The sequence below is a fragment of the Patiria miniata genome, unplaced genomic scaffold (assembly GCF_015706575.1).
Source record: "Patiria miniata isolate m_02_andy unplaced genomic scaffold, ASM1570657v1 HiC_scaffold_5, whole genome shotgun sequence".
Taxonomy (NCBI): domain Eukaryota; kingdom Metazoa; phylum Echinodermata; class Asteroidea; order Valvatida; family Asterinidae; genus Patiria; species Patiria miniata.
Window position 1 is genome coordinate 18575063 of NW_024037072.1, and position 25865 is coordinate 18600927.

The window sequence follows — 25865 nt, forward strand, 5'->3', positions numbered from 1 at the left end:
TTCTCCCTTTGTGTGTCGGTCCTTGGGGGTTATGTAGAACATATACAACAAATGATATACTCTACCTTTAACAAAAACTGAAAAACTGAAATCGAGGCAATTTTTTTTCTTTCTTTTTTGGCTGAGGGAAAGTCAAAATCTGTCTGTTCTTCTCATTAAACTTCAAATGAATATAAGTTTTACTTAAATAGCTTATATCAATAATCTATGCTGCAAACAAACATATTTCGTTAAAAAGATCCAAAAGATCCAATATACAAATAGCGAGTCGTACTGCTTTTATCTTATACACTGTACTGATTTTTATATTTGAATATGCGGCCTTAAACACCAATTTTATGTACACAACTCCAAAACAAAAAAAAACACCCAAAAAGGAAAAACAATGTACTGTACACACTGTATCTTATTAATAATCAACAGTAATTGAATTTGTTTAAAATTGAAAGCAAGTTTCATACATTATAATTTCTTTCAAGTGACTTTGGTTTTGTACACCTTATTGGTTTGACTCCTAGTCTTTGTACTGACACAGATATCCTGTTACATTACCACTCTTGGTACCTTGTTGGTAATCTTCAATGTTATAGGCCTCATTAGAGGTGCACCTTCTTACGAAATAGCCAAAAATAGCATTTTGGGATTGTCAATACACCATTTTTTTTATATGATACTTCTAACTTGATTTTGTGGATATAAATGTTTGTGTTCCCTGAAATTCTTTCTTTAGATAATTACATGAAAAACTGCAACTTTCGAAAGTACATGAATTAGTTGATTGTAGTAGTATTACACTATACTTTCAACAATCCACGTATTATTGTTATGCGAGAAATGCCTTTGAGAGCCTTAGACAGTGTGAAGTCTCCCTGAAGTCATTTAATGAAACACTTATGACGGACTTAACTTGACAAATGAGAATTTGGTTTTTGTACTTTGAAAAATCCCACAGCATGTGGAAATCTGCTTTTTGGTACGTAAGGCATCGTATTGCAATAACTGCCCAATGAACTGCTGCTACATCAGATTCAAACCAGCCATCGGTTTCGGCTATTTTATACATAAGATGTAAGTTTTGAGAAAATTCTCTGTAACTTCATTTCCCATGGTTTTGAGATGCGGTGTACGTCATTGACTCCATACGGGCCTAGCTGGGTCAGAGGTCATGCTATGGAGGTCAAGGGTCATGGTGCACAGCAGTCGGCCATGGCTGCGATGATTTCCCTGGTGTACTTCTCTTGTGTTGTATCTACGGCTTGGTCACCGACTTTCCCGTCTTCGTAACTATAAAACAAGACCCCAAAAAACATCAGATGGGGTTTTCTTATACAAAATGGCAGTGTTGTAGACAAGTCCTCACAAGTCAGTGAAAAGTCAATCACAAGTCAATCACAAATCAGCGAAAAGTCCATCACAAGTCCATCACAAGTCAATCACAAGTCAATCACAAGTCAGTGAAAAGTCCATCACAAGTTAATCACAAGTCCATCACAAGTCAATCACAAATCAGTGAAAAGTCCATCACAAGTCCATTACAAGTCAATCACAAGTCAGTGAAAAGTCCATCACAAGTCAATCACAAATCAGTGAAAAGTCCATCACAAGTCAATCACAAATCCATCACAAGTCAATCAAAAGTCCATCATAACTCCATCACAAGTCCATCACAAGTCCATCACAAGTCAGTGAAAAGTCCATCACAAGTCAATCACAAATCAGTGAAAAGTCCATCACAAATCCATCACAAGTCAATCAAAAGTCCATCATAACTCCGTCACAAGTCCATCACAAGTCCATCACAAGTCAGTGAAAAGTCCATCACAAGTCAATCACAAATCAGTGAAAAGTCCATCACAAATCCATCACAAGTCCATCACAAGTCAATCACAAGTCAATCACAAGTCAGTGAAAAGTCCATCACAAGTTAATCACAAGTCCATCACAAGTCAATCACAAATCAGTGAAAAGTCCATCACAAGTCCATTACAAGTCAATCACAAGTCAGTGAAAAGTCCATCACAAGTCAATCACAAATCAGTGAAAAGTCCATCACAAGTCAATCACAAATCCATCACAAGTCAATCAAAAGTCCATCATAACTCCATCACAAGTCCATCACAAGTCCATCACAAGTCAGTGAAAAGTCCATCACAAGTCAATCACAAATCAGTGAAAAGTCCATCACAAATCCATCACAAGTCAATCAAAAGTCCATCATAACTCCATCACAAGTCCATCACAAGTCCATTACAAGTCAATCACAAGTCCATCACAAGTCAATCACAAGTCCATCACAAGTCCATCACAAGTCAATCACAAGTCCATCACGAGTCAATCACAAGTTCATCACAAGTCAATCACAAGTCCATCACAAGTCAATCACAAGTCCATCACAAGTCAATCACAAGTCCATCACAAGTCAATCACAAGTCCATCACAAGTCAATCACAAGTCCATCACAAGTCAATCAAAAGTCCTCACAAGTCCATCACAAGTCCATCACAAGTCATCCAGTCCCAAGTCAAGTCATAAGCTATTCCAATTATCCGTGATGAAGGCAGTCCTTTGTTATTGTTTGTCCCCTCTAGTGATCGAGCTTGTGATTTGACTTGTGATTTACTTGTGACTGGACTCGGTGATGAACTCGTGATTTCCTCATGTACCATATCAAAACTGTAATACGCCGGAATTCCTGTCAGAAAATTCTGTTCCCACTTTTTTGGGGGTCACAATTGATGTTAACTAACATAAACATCATTTAAATTTGTGACATCTGAAAATATGCAATCCATTTATGAAATAAGTTACCAGAATACACAATAATAAAAACAATTGGATGATTTTGTAAGAAGTGGGCCATACTTACACAAAGCACACAAAAAGACAACTCAATACATTTTCTTCTATTTTAGTTGTTAGATAAGTCTAGACTTACACAAAGAAGAATCTTGTGCAGACGAGGTCGGGGTTGGTGCAGACCCACACGTGGCCGTGCTTGGTGAGATCCTTGGAGTTCACCACTGCAGAAGCGAACGGACAATGTTCAGAAGCATTGAAGACCAAATTTTGTGATATTCTTATGTACTTTATATCTTTCAGAAAACAGAGTTTTGAATGGAAACCAGCCTCACTTAAACAATGTGGAAATCAAGTGAAAGTGTTTGACCTTTATAACCAGTTGCTTGCTTTTTTTTCTGTTGACTGAATTTGAATAGTCAGAGTGCTTGCTTAAAAATATAATCTGACTGTTGGTGACTAGCCTGTGTAAAAAGCATGGCAGGGGAATTGGATGGAATTTTTTGACTGTCTGTGACTGTTCAAACAATAAGAGGATTAATGAAACCAAAATGCAATACCTCAATGACATGGTACATTATAAGATTTATTCGGTACCCGCTGCTATGCACATCAGATTCGAACCAGCCAACCGATCCCGTAAGCTCGGTGGTCAAGTGGTAAGACATCTGCACTAGAAAGCAGGAGGTCATGGGTTCGAGTCCCACCCGAGTGATTTTTTCCAACTTTCACTCAGGAGGTAACACACTGAGTATACAGTGTTTAAACGTCGGTGAAGGACAGAACCTAATTTGATTGACATAGTACATGTAAAGCCATCAGTCTACCTACCTTCACATAGTGCAATACACGTCAAGTTCTTGCTTTGTAAGAACCTACAGGTAGACATCGGGGCATTCTGTTGCAAACAAACGCACACACCAAAGAAAAAAAGAAGACATTTTTAAGTGACTTATTTATTTTTTTGTCAATTTTTAGGGTTGTGCTCAAACCTATTCCAAGCTCGAAATTTTGTATAGTTTTTCTTTTGTCTGTGTCTGTATTTGAAACTGATGCATAAGTGAAGCAAAACACGCCCCAAATTGGAGTGCACAACCAGTAAATGAGAATTACATTTCTTTCTGCGCAAACATTGCGCGTGTGCACTTCCAATTTTTGTCATACACATGAAACTGCAGCTATACACGTAGGTATGCAACAGCATTTGTTGCACTCTCTTGATGCATTTAGAACCGAGATGACTGGGGAAATTCCATCCTGTCATTCTAAAGTTATACAATCGAGCACAATCATACAACATGCTTGTGCCAGCAAGGCATCCCACGAGATGGAATGAAGAGTTAGCGCTCTAGCATGGGTGTTGCGAGAGAGAGGGGGGGGGTGAGGGGTTGGCAATGGGGGGGGGGGAACACAGAAAATCCCCACCCCTCCCCCCAGGAAAAAAAAACAAAAAGAGGAACAAAAAGGAAATGAAAAAGGGGCAAAGTCAATATTATACTGTTAATTGGATGTCTATTTAACACCAAATAAATTGCTGAAAAGGGGGCCTAAAATGCAGCAGTTTAACAGTGTAAATATTAAATGTTATAATCATCAAGTGGATTTTAATTCTGATAAAATGTACAGTTAACTACAATAATTATATAAGAAATTACTCATCCAACTTTTTCGCTGTAGTAGAAATTGGCTTGAAACACCATGGTGTCGGACGTACTCAGAAAATCTATAATTTTTTGGGGTGTACTTTTCAAGTAAAAGTAACACCTGGACTTCATTTTTTGAAGTTTTAGCATTGAGGTTTATAATTTCTTGGAATTGCCCATTTGTAATTTTTGACCAAAGCGTCAAATGATGTCCAGTCCCCCCCTTCAATTTTGTTAATTGCCAGTGATTTCTTGCATCGCTTCTGGTGAGAGCTTTGCCGCTTCTAGAAAAAAATCCTGGCGAAGCCCATGTGCTCTATAGGCCATCAGCCTGGGGGTTTGGCTGGTATCAAATCAGGGCATAAATGATTATAGTACGCATGCGCAAGGTATACCGCCCCTAGAGTGGTAACAAGCATTTTGATGGACATTTTGAGAAAAAAAAGGGTGATAACACCCAAAAAGCTGCCACCGCTGCAATGCTATCACATATTTTCCAACTCTGGAGGTGTATACCTTGCCAAAAATCGCTATGATGATTATTCCCACTCATTTGATACCGGTGGCCAAAATTTTGGACCGAGGCTGATGGCCTACTAGCTCTATGGGCAAAACACACAGCGGCTGCTACTTACCCGGTTGACCTGCGAGTCGTTGTGTCCTGATTCTGCAGACAGCTTCTTGGCTTGCTTGTGGATGCCATGTCCCATGCCAGAGTAGCCAAACGACACGCTAGAGTGGGGACTGAGGTAGATACCTTTCCCGTACACAGCACCATGCATCTACAGGTCAACACAGAGCAGATTACAAACAGTGCAAGATTTGATAAGGAAATCCACACACTTCATGAGAGCAATGCACAATACAGAACGCCAGCTAGCAATTGCCTCAAAGAACACACTTTCCAACTTTGTCGTCCTATGGGCTCCGTGCGCCAAAAAGAGGGCGCCCTTTTTCCTAGCGACAACGTCCCATGGGCAGGACATTTCGCTGGTTGACGCGCACGGTTCCTTGTGTGTGACGCACGTACACCAGGGGATTTGTACTATGTACACACAGTGGCCGCACTTTGCGCTTCTCGGCAAAATTGCAGTCAGGCAAGATGGCGTCGGTCTGCCACCCCAACTGTACTTTCTTTGCCGGTGAGGGGGTACTTGTGAACAGTACTTGTGAACTGATAATATAGATTATCCCACACAAATATAAATAGACCTATCCATGAAGGCCCGGCCCCACAATTTATTGACCAATCACAGTGGTGCTCATATCCCACATGTGCATGAGAGTCCGACATGCACATACATGTTTGTGTGACATGCGAGAACGGGCTTTGACAAAAATGATTAAGGGGGGGGGGGTGTCCCCCCTCCCCTTATTACTTTTTGTCGGCAAAACAGTCCTGCTGTCGGCAAAATTGTGTGTATGTTAGCAAATGTGCCAGGATGAAGAGCGTCACCTATTGTCTGACAGTGTCCATGATCGTCCGCTTTGAACAGCGCACCCTATAGAAAGATGTTGTCCAGCCGCCCCCTTTTTTGTTGTTGATTTTATCGTGGCCATGTGACTGGATCAAAAATACTGTCTAGTAATCTACCCAAGTGTTGTTGCCAACATGCACAGTGGGCAGGTCTTACTGGATTGTCTGTTGGGGGGCACACAATTAGAAAACAGGTGTTTTTACACCCTCCCCCAAGGTTTTGTCACCTCTTCAGCTTAAAACCGCAAGCAACAGAAACACACAGCCCATAGATTTGCATGATGTGTAATTCTTCATTACCCCTTCTATGCAGGCATGCAACTTGGAATTTAGAGAAAACGAGGAAACTCCAAACCACACAAACTTTGTACAGTATTTTTCAATTTGTAATGGAATTCCTAATGGAATTTCTGTTTTAGCCTCTGAAGAAGAACTTGCTAAGTTCGCAACGTCAGGCCACATTAATTATTAGATTTATATATTTCAGGTCCATCCAGTCAGTAAGCAGTTTGCAGCAGTCTTACTTTTTTTCATGGAATTCCTAAGAAGTAAAAAATGAGGAAAACAGCAGATCCGAGGAAAAGTTGCATACCTGTGTAAGAAATCCAGCCTGAATTATTGTCAGGGCGAGAAAGATTCGGAATTTGTACATTAATTACACCTTAAGTAAACGTGGGCAGCTTTTTGTGTTTGATGTCTCATTAAAAATGGACTAATTTTTGTATTGCTAAAATATAGCAATTTTTTTTTATTGAAAATATATATTTTGGGGGGATGAAATGTGAACAAAGCACAGGGAGCGCAACCTAACTAAAATCTTCATTAATTTAAGAGTTGAGTACATATATAAACGGCCATTCATATGGACGATAATGTCCCTCTGTCATGTTTTCACCAATCATAAATGCGCCATGACTTCATAAGATTGGTAGTATTGGCTCATGTTGCAATGTTACACCTACCTGATGTTTAGTACCGGAAGCATTAATGAGACCATGTCTCAGGATGGAATGCCAGTTCTCTATATGGGAACCGCTGCAATGCAAACACAATGAGAAGAAGAAAAGTTAGGATAGTTTATGAGAATATGTTATGCTATACAACGCCTGAATAAATCCCAGTCATCTGATTGGTGGGTTGTTGATCACGTGACACTGAATTATTTCGTCACCGTTTTCACTAAGAGCCACATATGTCAATTTTAAAGAAAAAGCGTTTTCGAGATAATCACAAAAGAAGTTTCTCATATTTTAAAACTGCTAAAAATACCACTTTGCAACAACTTTGTGAAGCAAGGAAAACATCAGACTATTCTATGTGAGCTGAATTTTTACATGACCCCGGTAATAAGACTTAATTCAGCAGTTAATTGGTGAAAATTAATTAGTTAATTAATTGGTGAAAATGTAACAAAGATATGTGGCTCTTCGTGAAAACGCAAATCTCATTTGACCTAATTTTACGTATTTCCGTGCAATGGGTTTTGTACGCGTTCAAAGGGCCAAAATGTATGTGGCTCTTCGTGAAAACGCAAAATTCATTTATCGAGATTTTGGCCCCTTGCAACATTAATGTAACTTGGAAATTAATGATGTTTTGCTTATAGAAACATGTCAAAATGGTTAAGTATATTGTTTTAAAGCAAGATATTGAAAAAAATCAAAATCGAAAAAAATGGTAATTTTTGACATATGTGGCTCTTCGTGAAAATGGTGACAATTTGTCCCAACCCATGGTACTGCTGCACCGCAAAACTAAAAGTTCTACTCCATGGATAGAACTTCCATAGCATGGTCACAATATTGGTGGCTCTGACCAATCAGATGACGGGGATTTATTCAGGTGTTGTATAAAAGATATGATGTTTCACATTTGTTCAATGGTAAGAATAATTTCATTCGGTGACAGATGGAATGTTCCATTCCATTTGGCTTTGCCCCGTGAAAATGGAACATCCGTCTGTCACCTCATGAACTTATTCTTACCACTGCACTCATAAACATTCATTATTTGTATGATACTTTTGCAGGCATGCCTATTGCATGCCTGCTTTACACAACTTTACACAATAAAAATAGCCGGTTCAGTGATCTGAACCTTGACACGGGAATCACTGAACCGGCTATATTTATTGTGTAAAGTTGCCAGATCGAGGCTGTGCATGCCCATGGCGGAAGTGTGAAAAGAGCGAATTGACAAGAACATATCGCAGGGAAAAAAGTGGACTCAAGTTTTATACAATGACCCAAATATGGGTAGTATGATACGTTGAGATCTGCCATTTCAAACAATACCAACATTTAATCAACACTTGTGGTTTACCCAGTCAAAGTTTGTAAAAAAAAAAAAAAAAAAAGCGGCCAAAATGAAAATCCAATTTTCTCGAAAACAAATAGCACACGGGGATTAAAGAGCAAAGGTCGACAGTACTCACTGAAAGGCAAAGGTACTACCGCTGAGCATCTTGGCTTTCCTGAATGCAGCTTCTTTGGCTGGCGGACTGCTCAGGAGTAGAAACTGGTGGGGTGTGTGCATGAAGCGGATTTGCTGTCAAAAAAAAAAAAAATTCAAATGAACCACAAAGGGACTTGGCTTTTAACTAGCTCCCCTTGAATAAAGATATTGACGAATTGGGGAACCACCAACATAGGGCTGGAAAGCTCAGTTGATAGAGCACCAGAACGGCAATGCGGAGGTCACAGGTTCAAACCTCGCTCCAAGACCGAAATCAAATCAGGGTTCCCACAGAAATCTTAAAAATGAAATGCCTCGACTTTTCCAGGACAAAATTATGCTGTCTTGGCATCTCAAGAGCATATTTTCAAAACGTTAGCAAGTCATCAAACTGAGGCAGGGGACGCCACTCCCTTTCAGCCTTCCAGTTTGACCACCGAGCACCACAAAGCATCACAATGGTGCAATGAACGTTCAACAAGTATTGAACAGACATGCATAAAGAGGAAGTATAGGTAATTTGGAATGCAAACTGGAAGGCTGCCAAAGCCAAATATTACGCATCATTGTGTATGGGTTGTGCGGGATTCCATGACCTTTCACTTTTTGTTTGAATATCAACTTTTCGTGACTCCTTGCAAAATAACAATATTTCTTGAGTTTTCCATGACTTTCCATGATAGCTTTAAATTCCAGGATTTTCCAGGATTTTTCCATGAGTTTTCCATGTTATGGTTAGTGAAGTGTGTGTGTTGGCTCAAAAGCAACTTTTGCAGCCAATTCTTATTTCGATCTGCAATGAGTCATTTTTTATAAGTTTTTATTACATGTACATGTACGTTTTTTATTTACTTTATTGCGTGTGTGAATATTTTAAAGATTGCTTTATAAATATTTTTTTTGTTCAATTAAACAATCAATAATCTAGCATTTGTTGATCCTATCAAATGACCAAATATAGTTACACATACACACAGTTTGTCAAGAACACTCTGTTTCAACAATGAGCAAAAATGTCTCTGCAATGTTCTAAACTCGTCCATTATCAACAGGTTGACTGACAACTGACAGAGACTCTGGTGAGGACAAGAACAATGAGAATATCTTCATGATTTCTACAGCCTGTTGCTTTACAAGAAAAGGAAATGAACCAAAAAAATAGGCTTTTACCCTTCCTTCCGGGAGCTTGACAATGTGTGAACGATTACTGGAGATGATCCTATGATGGGAGAGAACACACAATTATTATGCAGTGACCAATGCTGTGTAATCAAATAGCTGTCCTGCACACGTCTTTGACAGCATCTGAATTAACTTGGCTACGGCTTTACAACACATGCTCCAATGGATGTGGCTCTAGCCACCTGTCATAGACAGGTGTAAGAAATAGCCACAGCCAGGTAGTTTGGACACAGTCTTTGCTTGGGCCACCTCGACCTTGATGTCAAAATTGTTGTTAGAGTGTTGCCACATTTTGAAGTGGTAAGTTTGTGGGTACACCATGGAACCGTGGTTCTAAAGGGTAATGATTTTGAGAACTGTGGAAACAGACTGTTGGAATATAATAAAATAATGCGGTGCCTATGTAGCGCTTTATACCAAAGATCTCAAAGCGCTTCGCAATGCCCCTGTTCATCAGGCCATGAGACCATTTTGTCTGCAGCAGCTCGAAATCAGCGCAATTTGGTCTCTACCTTCACAGGTACCCATTTATACTCCTGGGCGAAGAGACGCAATTGTAGTGAAGTGTCTTGCCCAAGAGCACAAGGACCATGTTTCCCGTCAGGGTTCGAACCTCCATATCACGGCACAAGTTGAACACCATAACCACTGGACCACGGTTCTCCACATAATTATACCCATGCAGCACAAGAGCAGGAGCCAAGATGGCTAGAAAATGCTGATAATTCTTTCCAAGTGTATAGTGTCATTTACTATAAAACAGACCAAACCTTAGGTTAAAGCATGTTTATTTTGTAAACCTCAAGTTTGTTTAAACATAACTATCTTAAAGGTAGAGTAGATCATTTGCAGCTATCCAAAAAGTAACCGACAAAATTATTGTTGAAAAGCTAACTCGGTTTAAAGATAGTAATGGGACTAAACTCCCTGTGAAATTATTCCTTCTGGCATGCTGTCATTTTGAAGAAAACAATAAAAGAAGGTCAATTGATGAGTCAAGTGACGCATTTTTGGAAATGTCCAATAGTAGTTGGTTTGTAATTGGGCGAATCCTTGAATGGGTGCACGCAAGCGGTGACACGAAGCACAGGTGCCTGGTTGATGTTATTCATAGATTCAGTGCGTAACAACGCGTAGCTGCAATCGAGATCCTAGAAAATTGTTTTCTTGGAATATACAGCATTCACAGAGCTAAAACTTCATCAGGTTAGTTGTATGTTCTGCACCTGTCTTAAGATGCTGAGCACTTTTGCTGCTTCAAATGAAACAAGTACACAACTGGGCAACTCCACGGTTACTAACGTTACGTTTTTGATGTACTTTTGAGATTCCTTGGGCCGTAATTACCATACTGAAAACATTTAACAACTGTTATCCCCATGCGATAGATAGAGTAAACCTAGACCTACCTAAGCACCAAAGATGACATCCAGAAAAATTTGTTATGTATGATAAACATGATGCACAAAATCGGATACTCACTTTACATTTTGAGTTCTTTGTAGTACAAAAATATTTTTTCGCTTTACGACACAATTTCTCCAAAAATGTTTGATAAAATTGGGTTTTCTTTGTTAATTTCTCATACTGGAATGTATAATCTGTAATAAAAATGTGAAACTCGGTTCAAATATAAAACTTTTTTTTTCTTAGCCACGTCCATCAAACCGTGGAATTGCCCAACTGACAAATGATCTACCCTACCTCTTAACAAGACTAGGCTTCTCTAGTCAAGTTGCACCTGAAAGTCTCAGTTTAGGACATTATACATTAGGAACTCAGTCAGTCAAAGGAAAATAGGCCATCCCTTCAGGTACCGCAACAATGTACCACTCGTACTCACCATTGCAGTAATGGATAAGCCAGTGCATCTTGTGCATCCATCCGTTTCTTGACGTCCGTGCAGCAACCAGCGGCTAACATCTCCCTGATGGAGATGAAGCTGTCAAGCGATTGTTGGATGCGTTCGTAATTCTTCTTCTGCAGAGAAGAGCAAGTGTGGATTCCAAACTTAACAATGATTTGAAAATATTTTTCTTGTCAGTAGTGTGATAAACGCATGGGAGGCAATTTGCGATAACCTGTATTTTATAGAACATGACTTTTAACTCATGTTCCAGATTGGCATTCCACAGTCTTGCCAAACTAAATTATTTGTCAAATTTGAATTACATTTTGATGTTTGAAACAGGAGGGACTATCCGCAAAAGAGCAACTGTTACAGTCGATTGAAATGAACCCAGAGTCCAGTCAATGAAAAAGGTGGTAGTTACATGAAGAGCTCACCTGTCTCGATTCAAAACTAATCTACACAAGGTCATAAGTTTTAGCTGAAGATGGTTTAAAAAAGCAAACCAGGACTCACTGTCGACTATAAAGTGGTATGTGACAAACTTTCTGACAGGGCAAAGCTCAGTCGGAAAGCCAGCTCGCCTTTCGGGCCGAGAGACGCCGTCACTAGAGACATTTGAGAGTCATCCATCGCCAGATATGACAGGGATCATGCATAGGAGGAGGAGCATTACTCATCAGTTTGATATCTTACACTCAATCCAGACTGGTGTTCCAGAGTTGCACTGAACCACATTATTCCAAAGATTTGAATTAAGTACATGAAAAGTTTGAAAACAGTTTAGGAGTGGACAAAATCACAAGATCAATAGTTACAGTCTTTCAGATTTACTCTAGAGACTAATCAGTGGAATATTAGTACCTAAAAATTCACTAATCTGAAACAAAAATGTGTTTGGATCGACCCGAGTTGCTCCTAAAACTGTTTGGTTTAGGGCGACTCAGGAACACCAGCCTGCAATAGGTATTACTAAGCTATGTTGTTACTGAACAATATTTTCTCATGTATGTCACCATAAACCGATTTCAGTTGTCTTAATGTCACACATCTTACCTTAGGCGTGAACGCTAATTCTTTCGGATTCCTGGGGTCCACCACCATAGGGTAAGGGTCAAAGATCAAGTGTCTGCGAGTGGACTTGATGGAGGAGGCCACCATGGCAACCATCAGGTCAACGACCTCAGCTCCCGAGGCAATGTTCTCGGCGGCGTCTTGCATGACGCCCAGCGTTTGGAAGGAGAAGACGCAGAGTTCCCGCTCACACACTGCAGGCTGAGTACATAATGGCAACCACATGAAGTCAGTCTTGGGAACTCAAATACTCATTCGCTGATTTTTTTTTAAAATGACATTTTATTTCACTTCATTATAAAGTTGAACAAAGATATTGACTGGAGTGGGGTTTGAACCTGCAACCTCCAGATTGCCGTTCAGGTGCTCTACCAACTGAGCTATCCAGCCCTGTGTTGGCGGTTCCCCAGTTTGTCAATATCTTTGTTCATGAGTTCTAGTCAGAAGCCATAAAGTAAATAAACGGGGATCACTCGGAGAGGATATGGCTTGTTTTTATAAATAATTGTAAAATACACGAAAAAGGGAAACTACGTAACTAGGGGTACTGTATTTTATATTTAAAAAGTTGGACAAAGAAATTTACTAGAGCAGGATTTGAATCTGCAATCCCTGAAATACCGTTCCAGTGCTCTACCAACTGAGCTATCCAGCCCTATGTTGGTGGTTCCACAGTTTGCCAATGTCTTTGTTCAAGTGCTCATTGAGGCAATTTACATACATTTAGTTCAGTTTCTCATAGGCCTGTTCAAAACACCATGCTCCTGCCACGCAGAACTCATGTGAGTGTGTGGTGCTCAGTAATGCTCAGTAATGGCTCGTACAATTGTGGTTTTCAGACAAGACAGTAGCCTGTTTATTCTCCCTTTGGTCAGCCCCTTGCATTTGTTATACATGTACGTCCTACCTTTAGCATAGCCCCATTCTGAAAGATGTGCTGCTCATCACACACGACACAGAATTCACTGAGTGTTGGGATACGATTCCTCAGGTAGATATAGAGCTGGACTAGGAAGCCGTGATCTAGGCTCGGTATCATCTTCGCATTCTTGCCATTCTGAAAACCAAGTCATTAGGACATAAGTTGTTATTAAAAATAGCCACTCATTGCACCACAGTGGCCTGACAAGACAGCGTAATGCAAAAGTGTATAAACTTGGGTGCTGGGACTGTGTAGCATCATGAGGATTTGCACAGCTTGTGTACAATTATAAAAAAGTGAAAGGTACATCACAGATCCAATCAATATTCTTGACTGCAGTAGCTCAATGCTAGTCTGAGAATCACCCGTTATCCACGGAGCCCAGTCTCCTGTCTAACGTTTGATATACATGTATCTAAGCATGCCTGACGTCGTTTCATTCCGAAATCTGGACTAAGATTGTGATTGGTCAATTTCGATGCCGTGTTTTTGTAATACAGCAACCTGTACAAAAATGCTACTCAGCGTGGGCGTGATGTTTACGCACGCGGGGAGCTCGAATAACCCGCGTATAGAAGGCACCTGCTGATTGGTCAGTTTCTCGAGGTCAAACGCAGTCTAGTTGCATAATTAATCACTATCTGTTTACGTGTAGTAGACCACGGCCGGATTCGTCAGGGCCAGGGTCTATTACATAGACTGGCCTCATGCTGCCTTGAGTCTTGGTAACAACTTCATGTGGCAAGATGCAGAGGCGTAACTGGGGTCTGTGTGTATTGCAAGGTGGTATTTAGGGACCTCGTTTTTAAAAGGGATAAGCTATTACCTTCCCCAAATTTGAGAGGGGGCACATTGGAGCACTGGCCTCAAGGGAGAGGGTGTGCATCCATGTTCCCTTCCCCTGAGTGATTACATGGTTTTTTTCCAGGAACTATTATTACATGTAGTAGGCTGGGTCCAAATTGGGTGTCTAAAAACAATGTCTGCTGGGGACACAAAAAATTCAGATGCAATCACACGGCCAGTTCATACCTAAAATGTAAGCGAATGCCAAGTGAACTTTTTGACAGAGTTTTACATTTTTTGAAGACTTTAACATAGACTTACTTGCGTAGCCGCTGGAATCAGGTGAAGCTCCTCCGTTCCAGGGGGAGTAACTGCCTGGCCGTTGACTGATGAACTCCTCTGCCACGGGAACAGCCGTTTGCTCAGTTTCTTCTGACTGCCCTGATCCGTAGATGCACTGCTTCCGCTAACAAAATTACAAAAAAATACTAATAAAATTATCATGTTGATAATTCCACAGTACAGCCATATTCACGATTGAGAAGATTGTGATTAATCTAAACAACAAATTTGTTAGCACAGCAATTCTTAAATCTCACAACTGAAAAATTATAGTTGATAACTGAAATAGGCTCAGCCACAAAATTAATAAACAAATATAGGACTAAAATTAAATAAAACAAACAAAACAACAACATCCAAGCCCGGCAATTTTTTTCTAAACTCATTAGCATGTTGAATTTTATTTTCCAATTCATTTTTAGCAGAGGAAAGTTAACGGTGGATGCAATGAAACCAAAAATTATTTTTCTAACTACTTTTTTGAGAGATACAAGTTACTTCATAGGCTTGCTAAAGTAGGACTCGAACCCTGGACCATGTGCTCAAGCTCTTGAAAGCATCATCTACTGTTTGTGCACTAAGTCCACAGTGTGGCATTTTGAAGTAGAAGCCTCGCTTATTAACAAGGTGGGTAGTCAAATGGGCCAAGGACAAAAACATTTCAAGGGAACTTAGGGAAGGACAAAGTGACAACATTCTTGCACAGGACAAACACGGGTACGGGTACACGTAGGTTTTCATCGCACTCACAGTTCTGGCTGGATGGCAAGCAGATTAGCAGCATCCTCCAAGTGTCCCTGGGACATTTTTAGTGCACTGCGTGCATCTTCAATCCCAAATCCTAAGTCTACAAGCTTAGCCAGGGAATGGTCTTCTACTGAGCATTGCCTATAATGCATATAAGTAAGGGGGAATATACAGGGTGAGTAAAAAAGAAACGAAACCCAAATATTGGGACCATTGTTTTAGTGAAGTTCTGCATGTAGCACTTTCAAAATCTAGGACGTGAAAGCCCAATTCATAAGCTTTCTTTTAGTACAAGAATCATTCAAATCACTCATGTACTTTTCAAGTTATGGAATTTTAAACACAACCACCATTTTAAAGTACTGTCCACGGATCACAAAAAAAGTTCCGTGTTCTTTCAGCTAAACGAAAACAAATCGCACAGGGATGTGTGTGAATTGTTTTCGTTTTGTGGAAAGAACATACACCTTTTTTTTGTGATCCGTGGACAGAACTTTAAAACGGTGGTTGTGTTTAAAATTCCGTAACTTGAAGAGTACATGAGTGATTTGAATGATTCTTGTACTAAAAGAAAGCTTATGAATTGGGCTTTTATATCCTAGATTTTGAAAGTGCTACATGCAGAACTTCAATAAAACAATAGTTGCGACATTTGGGTTTCGTTTTTTTTTTACTCACCCAGTATACAAGACATGCATTCAGTCCTTTAATACCATATATAAATAGTTAAACCTCATAATATATTTTTTGCTGGTCCCAGAGGGCCAACTAGTGTCCTCTTTGCATCTAACTAGGACTGACTGACCGACTATCACTTGCAAGCTGGGCAGTGCTATTGTATAGGATTACAACATAATTCCAATGACAATCGGGCACAATTTGCAGACCAGATGCATGAAATGACTTCCAGTGAATAGCCATTTTGAATCAAATGAATTACATGTAGGTGTGCATATTGTTTTGCTCCCCGGCTTACATGTATACATTCTATATGCATAACACTCACATTGCCATATGTATGCACATGTACATGGACCGGTAGTTTGCACGCTATTGTTAATAGGTCACTGTTAAGAAATGCTAACAAAGTTCAAGCATGTCAAGAGCATTAACAACTGAATGAGGAGGTCGTATATACATGTACAAGCAGGATATGATTTCTCCGATATTGCAAACATTGTCTTTAAACAACTTTAAATTAGATTTCCTCAATTGGCATTGGGGAGTCAGGTTGGCGTAGCGGTACTTTCCTCGCCTTCCACCGCTGTGACCCGGGTTCGAATCCCGCCCGGGCCAATATGTGGATTGGGTTTTCAGTCCCTACCTGATTCCGTGGGTTTTCCCCAGAATATTCTTCTGGGCTTTTCCTCCCGCCTCTAAAACTGTAACTTCTTCTCATTGTCTTCTCTCCACAGGTTTCTTCAGGCTTGCGAGCTACAGTGCCAAGGGCGCTTTTGAGGAATCCTTGGTTTCATTACCAGAAATGATTAATAATAATAATAATAACCTTTCAGTCACTGTGGCACCCAAAATATCCTGCCTATTTCATTCACTCCCTGTAGCACCCAGAATGCTCAATTACTATGGTAACATTGATTCTTCAGTGATTAAACACAATGTAATACAATGTAGTACAGATGCTAATGGATTAAATTGATAAAATTTGTGCTGGTATGCTTATCAAAGATATACACGTTTATTATATCTTGCTCCACCAACTGAACTTTCAATTGTGTAAGTTACAACCATTTATTGTTTTGACCTATTGGCACGATATAACAAAACAATTGTTGACTGCTGTGATGTGGGGTATGCTGTTTTTAACCCCCTCCGGCGCATAGCACGGGTGTTAAACACGTCATGACCCACATTATAGCATGCTGTTAACAATTATTAGCCTCTACCATTTACTGTGATGATTGTATACAAATGTTGTACATTCGTGGTATTCAGATGATTGTTTCATGTACTGGTATGTATAAAGAGTGGTACATGTACATGTGTAGGATCCTGAAATTTTGCATCAGACAGCACAAGTATGGTACATGTATTTCAACAGACGGTATTTTGCAAACTTGATTTTATTATTACCGGTTCAATGGTTAATCGTCATGGTTTGCGCATACACAGCAAGGCCAAATTCTGAAACACTTTTCATGTTCACTGGCCTGTGTCTTATGCACTGTCATTGCCTGATTCAGTTGGACTTGACCGATCATAGATCATTGTTATGATGGCATTCACACAACTACATGTAGATGCAATATATTTTTTATGGTGATATATTCGTATAGGTGTGTTGGCTTTCCTAATAGCTGGGGTAAAATGGCACGGAAAAGAATTATTGCAGTTAACTTTTGGCCAGCCTGGTATTTAAAAAAAAATAAAAGTGCTAGAACCCAACCTTAACCTTAAGTTTCTGTTTGTTTAATAATAATAATCATGCAGAATTTACAATGTGCTCTGTTTGTCTTTTTAGTTTTTTTCAAAGTTACTCCCGAACTACTGGTAAGTTAAAAAGTCAATCATAGCAAATTTACTAACAAACCTGAGGCTGAAATTACCATTTTCAGTAAGGAAGATAGTCTTGTTTAATACGTTGTTCTGCAACATTTTAATAGTTTGAAGCAATAAATAAGCATTTACACTGTGTAGTTTTCTGCCCCATGTGTAAATGTGATCCATTGCGCGTGTAAATTTCTGTTTTCGTTACCCTGGATGCTTCTTTGTAAGGAGTCATCTCGATGAATATCTGAGATAACTTTTGGAAGAACTTTCCTTCTTGAGATTTTCTTCTTACGATTTTCTTCAAATGAAGAAAATGTACAAATTACAAAGGGTCCACTCTGCCTTTAATGAGATGACTGCTAAATATGTCTGAGGTCTCAGTTTGGGTATTGGCTTCTTCATAGGTTTCTTGTCGTTGGCCCTGATATCAGACCTTGGGTATTGGTTCTTAGACACATGGTTTCAGACTTAAGAGTACGAGGTCGTCACTAAAACACTGATGTGCATAATCAAATAAGCATAATCATTTCTTGTGGACAAACAGGATGAATCTGTACTAATATCTCCAGGAAAAAAATGGGAAACCAGTGAATGGGTTGAAGATCTGCAAATACATGTACAGGATGAAAAGTTAGTTGCATAAAATTAATAGAAACAAAGACTTGAAATCTGGCTAACTTGAAGAGCTTTTTAATTTAAGTCAAAGTAAACATCTACCGGCAAGAAAATAAACGAAGTTAATAAGAGTAGTAGTTCAAATTGTTAGTCATTTTATAAACAAAGAGCTGGAAAAAAAAAACAGTTTGTGAAAAACGTATCTCATGCTTTTGCACAAACCAAAGAGTCTCAGTGGAGCTGAGCACTGAAATTTGCGGAGCACAGAAAATATCTGTCTAGCAAAATAGGTAACCAGTCAAATGTCATGCGATGTTCGTGTATAGTGTCTGGAATGCTTAGCACCAAACTTTCCTTCGCAATACCGGGTATTTTCTGTTTAGTCGCTGCATCAAATTGGGACCATCTTGTGTTCAGGATAGGGGCCACTAAATGTGATGTGGTTTGTCAAATCCAGCCAGGATTGGGCAGGGCAACGAATGGAGAAACAGCTGCAAAATGACATGGGGGTGATTTTCAGCAATTTTGAGTTTTTTTTTTTTAAATTTGTGATGTTACTAATGTTTAAACTGTTCGGTAAAAGTTTCAAACTGAAATTTCATCGACAGAGTATTTTTAAAAATACTTTTAGAGAGGCATGACATGTCACAAAATGACACTTTATTCAAGATTTTATTCTGAAATGAAGTAAAATTAGCGTGACATTTCGGACAGTCTGATTTCAAATTTAATAACTTAACTTTGGAATATTCAATTTCAAAACAAAGCGGGTTTGAAAGGTCAAGGGCTCTATTTTATTAGTATTGCAATAACTCAAAATTTGACATCTTTTCCAGAAGTGCCTGATTACGACATACTGTCTAACAAATGCATGGAACTGTCCAAAAAGGTAGAAACCTGCTTCAAACTTTACATTATTAGGAACCACAGCGAATTCATCATAGCAAAATATTAGCAGTGATATTCATCACAATTGAAAATAAAGAAAAACATAAGCCAAGGCGCACGGTTGTACCGATCAGCACCAACTGGGTTTTCATATTGCAGCCTAGCCGCATTGTGTCGCCGTTTGCGTTTCGCACAGTTCATGTGATCATCATGGTGCGAGCGCACAGCACGCCGCTACTGTTTATGTTAGCGGCCGACTATTGATCATCAGACACTAATGTCCAACGCCTTGACCAAGGCTACTAAGTCAGTAGTTAGTGCAACGTGCATGCACCCTGTCCGTGGAGATTTAAAGGGACACTGGGTCCTGGAACAACCCAATTGGGCTACAAAACGCGCTTTGAACGAGATGATGTTAATCGGAAAGAACATCTAAAAGTAGGAAATAAACATCCACACAACTATCCTTTAAAAACTGGGCGTTTTTGTGTTATTCCTGCATTATGCGTGCGAAAACGAATTTCGGGGTCCACTTTTGCGACCCCATATATTCGAGCTGTTTTGATGCTAGTTATGATTTCATTCGTAAAGTGTTTGCCTTTAGCGGACGTTGAAGAAAACCATATTTTTTTGCATTGGTGATTGGTCACCGCTGTTCCCGAGACACACAACGTGTATATCGTACACTGCATGAGAATGACACGAAAAACGTATTCGTACTCCGTCGTGTACGATGTAAACAACCGTGGTTTTTTTTCTTTTCTCGGGAACAGTAAGACATTAGGTTGGTTTCCTTTCAACCACATGTTTGAAATAGGCTAAGTAAACAATGCAAAACATGAAATTTTCAGGGATTTCAGGACCTAGTGCCCCTTTCACGAGATTGATGATGATTGTACACCTACCTAGCTGGCGATCTATTGGGTGATGGTGTTGCTTTCTTGAGCTGTGATTGCACATAGTCATTGCTTAGGTTCTTCCATTGCTGTAGTAGCACAGTCTCCGCAATCCTGTACATGAACAGACATGCCGACAATTATGGCCAAGTTTGGACAAGGACCATTAGTCGACTAGTGGTTGATTTGTGACGTACCTTACGCCTGCGCAGTAATAGCAACGTGCGAACGTCTCTAGTCGAACGCTGGTCAAAATGTTATCGCAAAACTTCTGGATCCTGGCTTCCTGCTAGCGTTATGAATGCGTGCGGCTATTGGTTACCAGCGATGCAACCAGCTCCAGTAGGTTGGTTCCAAATAGTCGACTAGCGTAGTCAACCACCGTCGACTAGACAGAGTTCGGGCAAGCGTTAGTCGAACTGTGGTTAACTATAGTCCTTGAGCGAACTTGGCCTAGGCTAGTGATGGCAATATTCAGATTGTGTGCTACCAATAGTTGTAGTGTTCAATCATATGGAGTATGAGTATACATACGACACCCTCAGTGATAAGAATTCACAGTAAAACTGTAGTTGAAACACACAACTGTTGGGACTACACACGTGTTGTCCCATGGTATTATGGGGACCGAAGATGCTATGGGGACAGCAGAAAGTCCCCATACCTCGGTCCTAATTTCCTTAACAATAAAAAACTTCCCCATAACGCCTTGATGGCCCACCCACACCTACAGACCTGTACAAGTTGTCCAGACTCCAGAGATTGACAAAATTAATTGTTAAATATCCATATTTCAAAGTTCTGTGTACATGTAACAAGAAAATCCACGTCTTCCAATTCAAGAGAAAACATTGTCTTGCCTTGCCTGTCCGTTCTTGCAGAAACAAATAAATCATTCCAATTATGAGCCAAAGCTGTAACTGTCAGACTAGTGTCACATACATGAACTAAAAAAGACTAGCACTCTAACGGGCTCCGTGCAAAAGTAACCCCTCAGAATTGGGGGAGACCACATGGATTGACATTAAAACACACTGTCGATGACGCCTGACGCTCACGTGGAGACGCTACGCTTTGTGCACATACATACTTAGCGCTATACGCGCGTGAACCAGTGTGCGCACATGGTGTGTCCCATCCACGAGGCTCTCAAATGTAGTAAATAAGCGCTATCTCTGGTTTGCGCACTGAGCACATAGCTCAATTTTTCGAGGACAACACTTTGTACCCAGAAATGCCTAACAAGGTTTTTTTTGTGTAGGTCACCTAGACTTTTTTTTTTAAAAGGCACTGATTCATCCTTATGTTACTCACTTTCTGAGTTGACTACATATACCGGAGTGGCCACTCTTAGAGGGCTGAAATACTTCAACTTTAGGGACGTCTGAAAAGACAAAAATGGAAAGTTGACATGTAGATGTACACTTGCAGCTCATGGGGCTGCTACATGTGTAAGGGACAATACCCCCCTAAAAAAACGGTGCTAAATTTAAATAAATAAATCAGAAATTTATTTCATGTTGTAGTCTACTCTTACCCTTTCCGTTTACGTACTCGTGAAATATAAAAAGAAAAACAATAAAAAAAGAGCAAAGAGCATCCCATAGCATCAAATGAGATCCCCACCCCCATTTTTTTTTTTTTTAAACTTGGGCTGGCCAGTCAGCCCTTCTAAATTTTGACAAATCCTCATTGTGCCATTGTCTCTTTACCTTGCCTCCCCCACCCCCACCCCCCCCCCCCCCCAAAAAAGCTCAACAAATTGGTGCTGCATCCAACTGTTGTAGATGTACATACAAGTATTCAATGTCATTACCTACTTTCTGTTAATTTTTAAAGTAATTTTAATGGCAGATTTCTTTTATTCAACTTCCTCATTGCCTGAATGCAATTCACAATAGGAATTGAACGGAAAATAGAAAACGAAACTGAATTGACCCCAAACAGAACTGAAAAGGATTCTGTACGAGCATGGCGACTGGCGTTACTGAGGTTATTTCAGCAGTTAAAGGGAAGATACAACATTTGCAAACATCAAAAAACGAAATGATCAAATTATCACGAAATACCTTACTGACTTGTTAGGGATTGACAGTCTAAAGCATCCTGTAAAATTGTGGCTCCTGGTGTGCTGACATTTTCAAGAAAAACTGTATTTTTCCAACGCTGGTCAGCCGACCAGCGTTGGAAAAAACTGGCTTTTTCTCAAAAACTGCTCCTATGATTTTTTCATATTTAGTTATTCCGCATTTTCTTTGCAATAGATTACACACCTGTGAAGGAATACAAACCTGCTAGAGTGATTCTTTGACCTTACAATTCCCCAAAGTCTTTACGTTAGTTTCATCTTAAGTGGGGTCGGGGAACCAGACTACAAGAAATTGATTGGTTTTCTTGGTTTTTTCAGCATAAACAAGCCTAAAACGTGAAACAAGTCAGTTTAACAATATTTGCTATAACATACTAATCCTCCAAATCCATTTATTTCTGAAAATTGCAGCAAAAGCAAATGTTGTACATGTACATTGCCTTTAAAGAATGTCATACATGTACATGTATATGCCCTGTTGATAAACTTACTTGCATCTAAGTACTTGTTGAGTGAACAGTGAAGTCGGACAACGATTGGCTCACACCGGCTGATGCACCACGCCTTGCTGATTTCATCCTAACAAATAAATAGTCAAAAATTGCCTTCATTTTTATGATGCATGTAGCTATGAAAATTAGAAAAACCTCACAAGTCAAATTAAGAAAGAAAAAAAAAATTGTCTTCACTTTTACTGGGTACTGCTAAGTGATACAGGTTCACAGACAGATTACATTTTCTGTCATGTCTGTGAGATTTCCTTAAACCTCTTAAATCCCCTGTTGTGCAAAAAAAACCCAGTGGCACACTCTTTGAAATGGGCGTTATTCATGAGTCAGCCATATTGAATTGAAAATGAGGTAAAATCTTAATCTTTTGGAAATTGCGAAGAGAAATGAAAGCAAGTTAATTTCTAATTAATTCCAGTCTGCTTCAATGAATAATCTAAAATTTCTAATTAAATATTTCATAAAGTTGAAAGCCAGATTAAAAAAAAATGACAGTAAAATAAGGCTGCATAGTGCCTGCATAAATAGTCTGGTGCCATCCCATTCAACAGTTTAACAATTAATGAAATACATTCAGGGAACTCGACAAAAATGGCCAACTCGTGAATAAGGCCCATTGAACTTTCAGGGAGCACCAAGCTTCATTTATTAAAAGTATTTTGTAAGCGGCTAGGCTAACAATCACTGTTCAAGCTCCCAGAATAGTTTAAAAAATCTAGTGGGTTAGGGTTTGCTACCTGTAGGTACATGTATAAGCAAGTAAAATACTTTTCAAAAAGTGGTAAATCATAGCAAGAGAAATATCCAAAAATAGATTGACTGCTGTATAAACATATGTACATGTACTGCACACATAAACTTGCTCTAGTTTTATGACAGAAATTGATTGAATTTACACAAAGAAGTTATTTTACTGGTATTTTGCCATCTGAAGAGGGGGGGGGGGGATTCAATGCAACAAATTTAAAATTAACAGGATAGAGCAAGACAATTAGTACAGCGGTAAGCAAACATTTGCAAAGACAGATTCAATCCTGTACCATAATTAAAAGAGATCACTTGCATATCACATGTACGTGTGCATGTACATGTACATGTACATGTACATGTACATGTACATGTATTTGTATACTTTAAATCTCCATGCCAAGTTTATACTTTCTGAGAAGGCTTAGATATTATGCCCATGGGAACAAACTTTCACAGAAGAGTTGTTGAAATCACCTACTTAATATGAACACTGGTATCCTTTGCATTGAGGCCAGTTCAAGGAAAACATGCCTTATTCATGAAAGAGAATTGATTTAATGACTCTGTGATGATGAATTTCAATGTGTTTCCTTCAGTGCATATTCACAATGTTAAAACGGCCTTGGTTTAAATTGTCACTGTACTGGACATGGCCATGTTGTCACCTTGGCTTGAGAACTGTGTATTCAATACATGTCTAGTCAACAATGCAACTGTGCAAACACAAATACTCTGTATTTCTGTCTGGTACAACGCATTGCATTCACAATGAGTAATCCACACATTGTGAGTATTCTGCTCACTGGTCGAAAAGCAGGAAATAGATATCCCACAATTTCAAGGAAATGCTGAACACACTTTTTAATAGATTGTATAGGTGCCAGTACATGTAATGCTAAATTTAATAACTAAATTGCACATGTATCAGTTTCATGTGTTTGTAAAGTGCAAGTAAATCAACACAATTATCCTCTATCGTTATTACATGTACATGTACATGTACACTGTACCGGTACATGTAATTGAAAAAGTATAATATTGCTGTATACATAGATACATGTAGTGGTATACTTTAAGGCCAAAAAAAATAAATACTCGGTCTCTGGTCAGCGCGCGCGTCGATTTTAATCATGCGCGTCAACCTTTTTTTTTTTACAAATTAACACGGAAGCTACAACAGCTACAACTGTACCAAGGAGCACCAAGGAATGGGTAAATTGCACCAAGGCAAATGATATAAGGGCACCAAGGCAAATTATGGAGGACACCGATGTATAATGAGGACACCAAAAAAGCAAAATAGTACCCACCTCGTCTGTACAATACAAGCTTGAAAAAAAAAAGCCACCAAAAAAAACAACCGCGTCGCCGCATCAATTCTGGAACTTGGGTCTGACCAGAGACCCGATTTTTTTTTTTTTTGGCCTAATATTAATATTTTTTTCAGTAATGAAACTCCATGATACCTGTAGGTGCATGCATGGACGTACACTTGTTTACTAAAGGGGATAATATATAGTGTGAAGGAACATTTGTAATGCGAGTTAAAAACCTGTTAGGCTTCGGCTTGGGCCATTATTGGCGGACCATTTTACTCCATGGTCAGCTTTTTCCAAGGTGCACGCAGCCAGCACAGCGTACGGCACGTACTGCACACATGTGGCACAGGTGCTTGAGACCCATTTTAAACATAGCTGTTTAAACACTGAGTGGTATTTAAACAACAGTTTAAAACCACCCAATCTCGTCCAATAGGAATAGGTAAACTGTCTCAGCATTTTATGAATACAACATGTTTTTTGTTAAATATCCTGGCGAAGACTACAGTTTACAAATAAACAGCTTTAGAACATAGGTACCTCAAGGAAGGACACATCGATGTTCAACTCCACATCTATATCTCTGAGCTCTGTGAATACCCTACGGACAGCAATGTGGACAGAAAAAGTTAGAAAGAAAAAAAAAGGCCAATCTAAACAAAATATCTTGCCGTTATGAAGAAAAAGAATGAAAGTCAATTTTTAATCATAATGTAAAGAAAGCAAGTCACGTATTTAGGTCACATATATTTATAAGGCAGTCTATAGGCACCACTTATTTTCAGGCTCCATCATCTGATCGCACTGCTGGCTCGTTTTGATTAACCAATCAGAATGCAAAGATTAGCCAATCTAACTGTACCAAGTGCAATGGTTTTATTGACCAATTATAATCACATTTTCGATTGCCAAATCAGACTGAAAGGTTTTCATCAACCAATCAGACTGCACAGTATTAATCAATCGGACGGCAAGGTATCCATTAACCAATCAGACCATGCAGACTGCAAAGCTCCATC

General features: G+C 39.4%; 1 protein-coding gene across 2 annotated transcripts in view; it reads right to left on the bottom strand.

Annotated features, from left to right (window-relative positions):
- Window positions 1-284: 284 nt before the first annotated feature.
- Window positions 285-25865, bottom strand: part of LOC119740958 (protein mono-ADP-ribosyltransferase PARP6-like) — a 38115-nt gene continuing 12534 nt past the window's right edge. The window contains exons 7-22 of one of the 2 annotated variants that reach the window (XM_038216478.1): window positions 25387-25447; window positions 22760-22847; window positions 21494-21563; window positions 20189-20293; window positions 15276-15413; window positions 14505-14649; window positions 13383-13532; window positions 12458-12676; window positions 11396-11532; window positions 9541-9589; window positions 8351-8463; window positions 6879-6951; window positions 5075-5221; window positions 3628-3694; window positions 2936-3020; window positions 285-1284 (exon numbers count right to left, since the gene is read on the bottom strand). In XM_038216478.1, the coding sequence (XP_038072406.1) occupies window positions 1185-1284; window positions 2936-3020; window positions 3628-3694; window positions 5075-5221; window positions 6879-6951; window positions 8351-8463; window positions 9541-9589; window positions 11396-11532; window positions 12458-12676; window positions 13383-13532; window positions 14505-14649; window positions 15276-15413; window positions 20189-20293; window positions 21494-21563; window positions 22760-22847; window positions 25387-25447 (1747 nt within the window). In that variant the 3' untranslated portion in view covers window positions 285-1184. The remainder of the gene's footprint in view (window positions 1285-2935; window positions 3021-3627; window positions 3695-5074; window positions 5222-6878; window positions 6952-8350; window positions 8464-9540; window positions 9590-11395; window positions 11533-12457; window positions 12677-13382; window positions 13533-14504; window positions 14650-15275; window positions 15414-20188; window positions 20294-21493; window positions 21564-22759; window positions 22848-25386; window positions 25448-25865) is intronic. The other variant, XM_038216479.1, reaches the window with a different exon arrangement.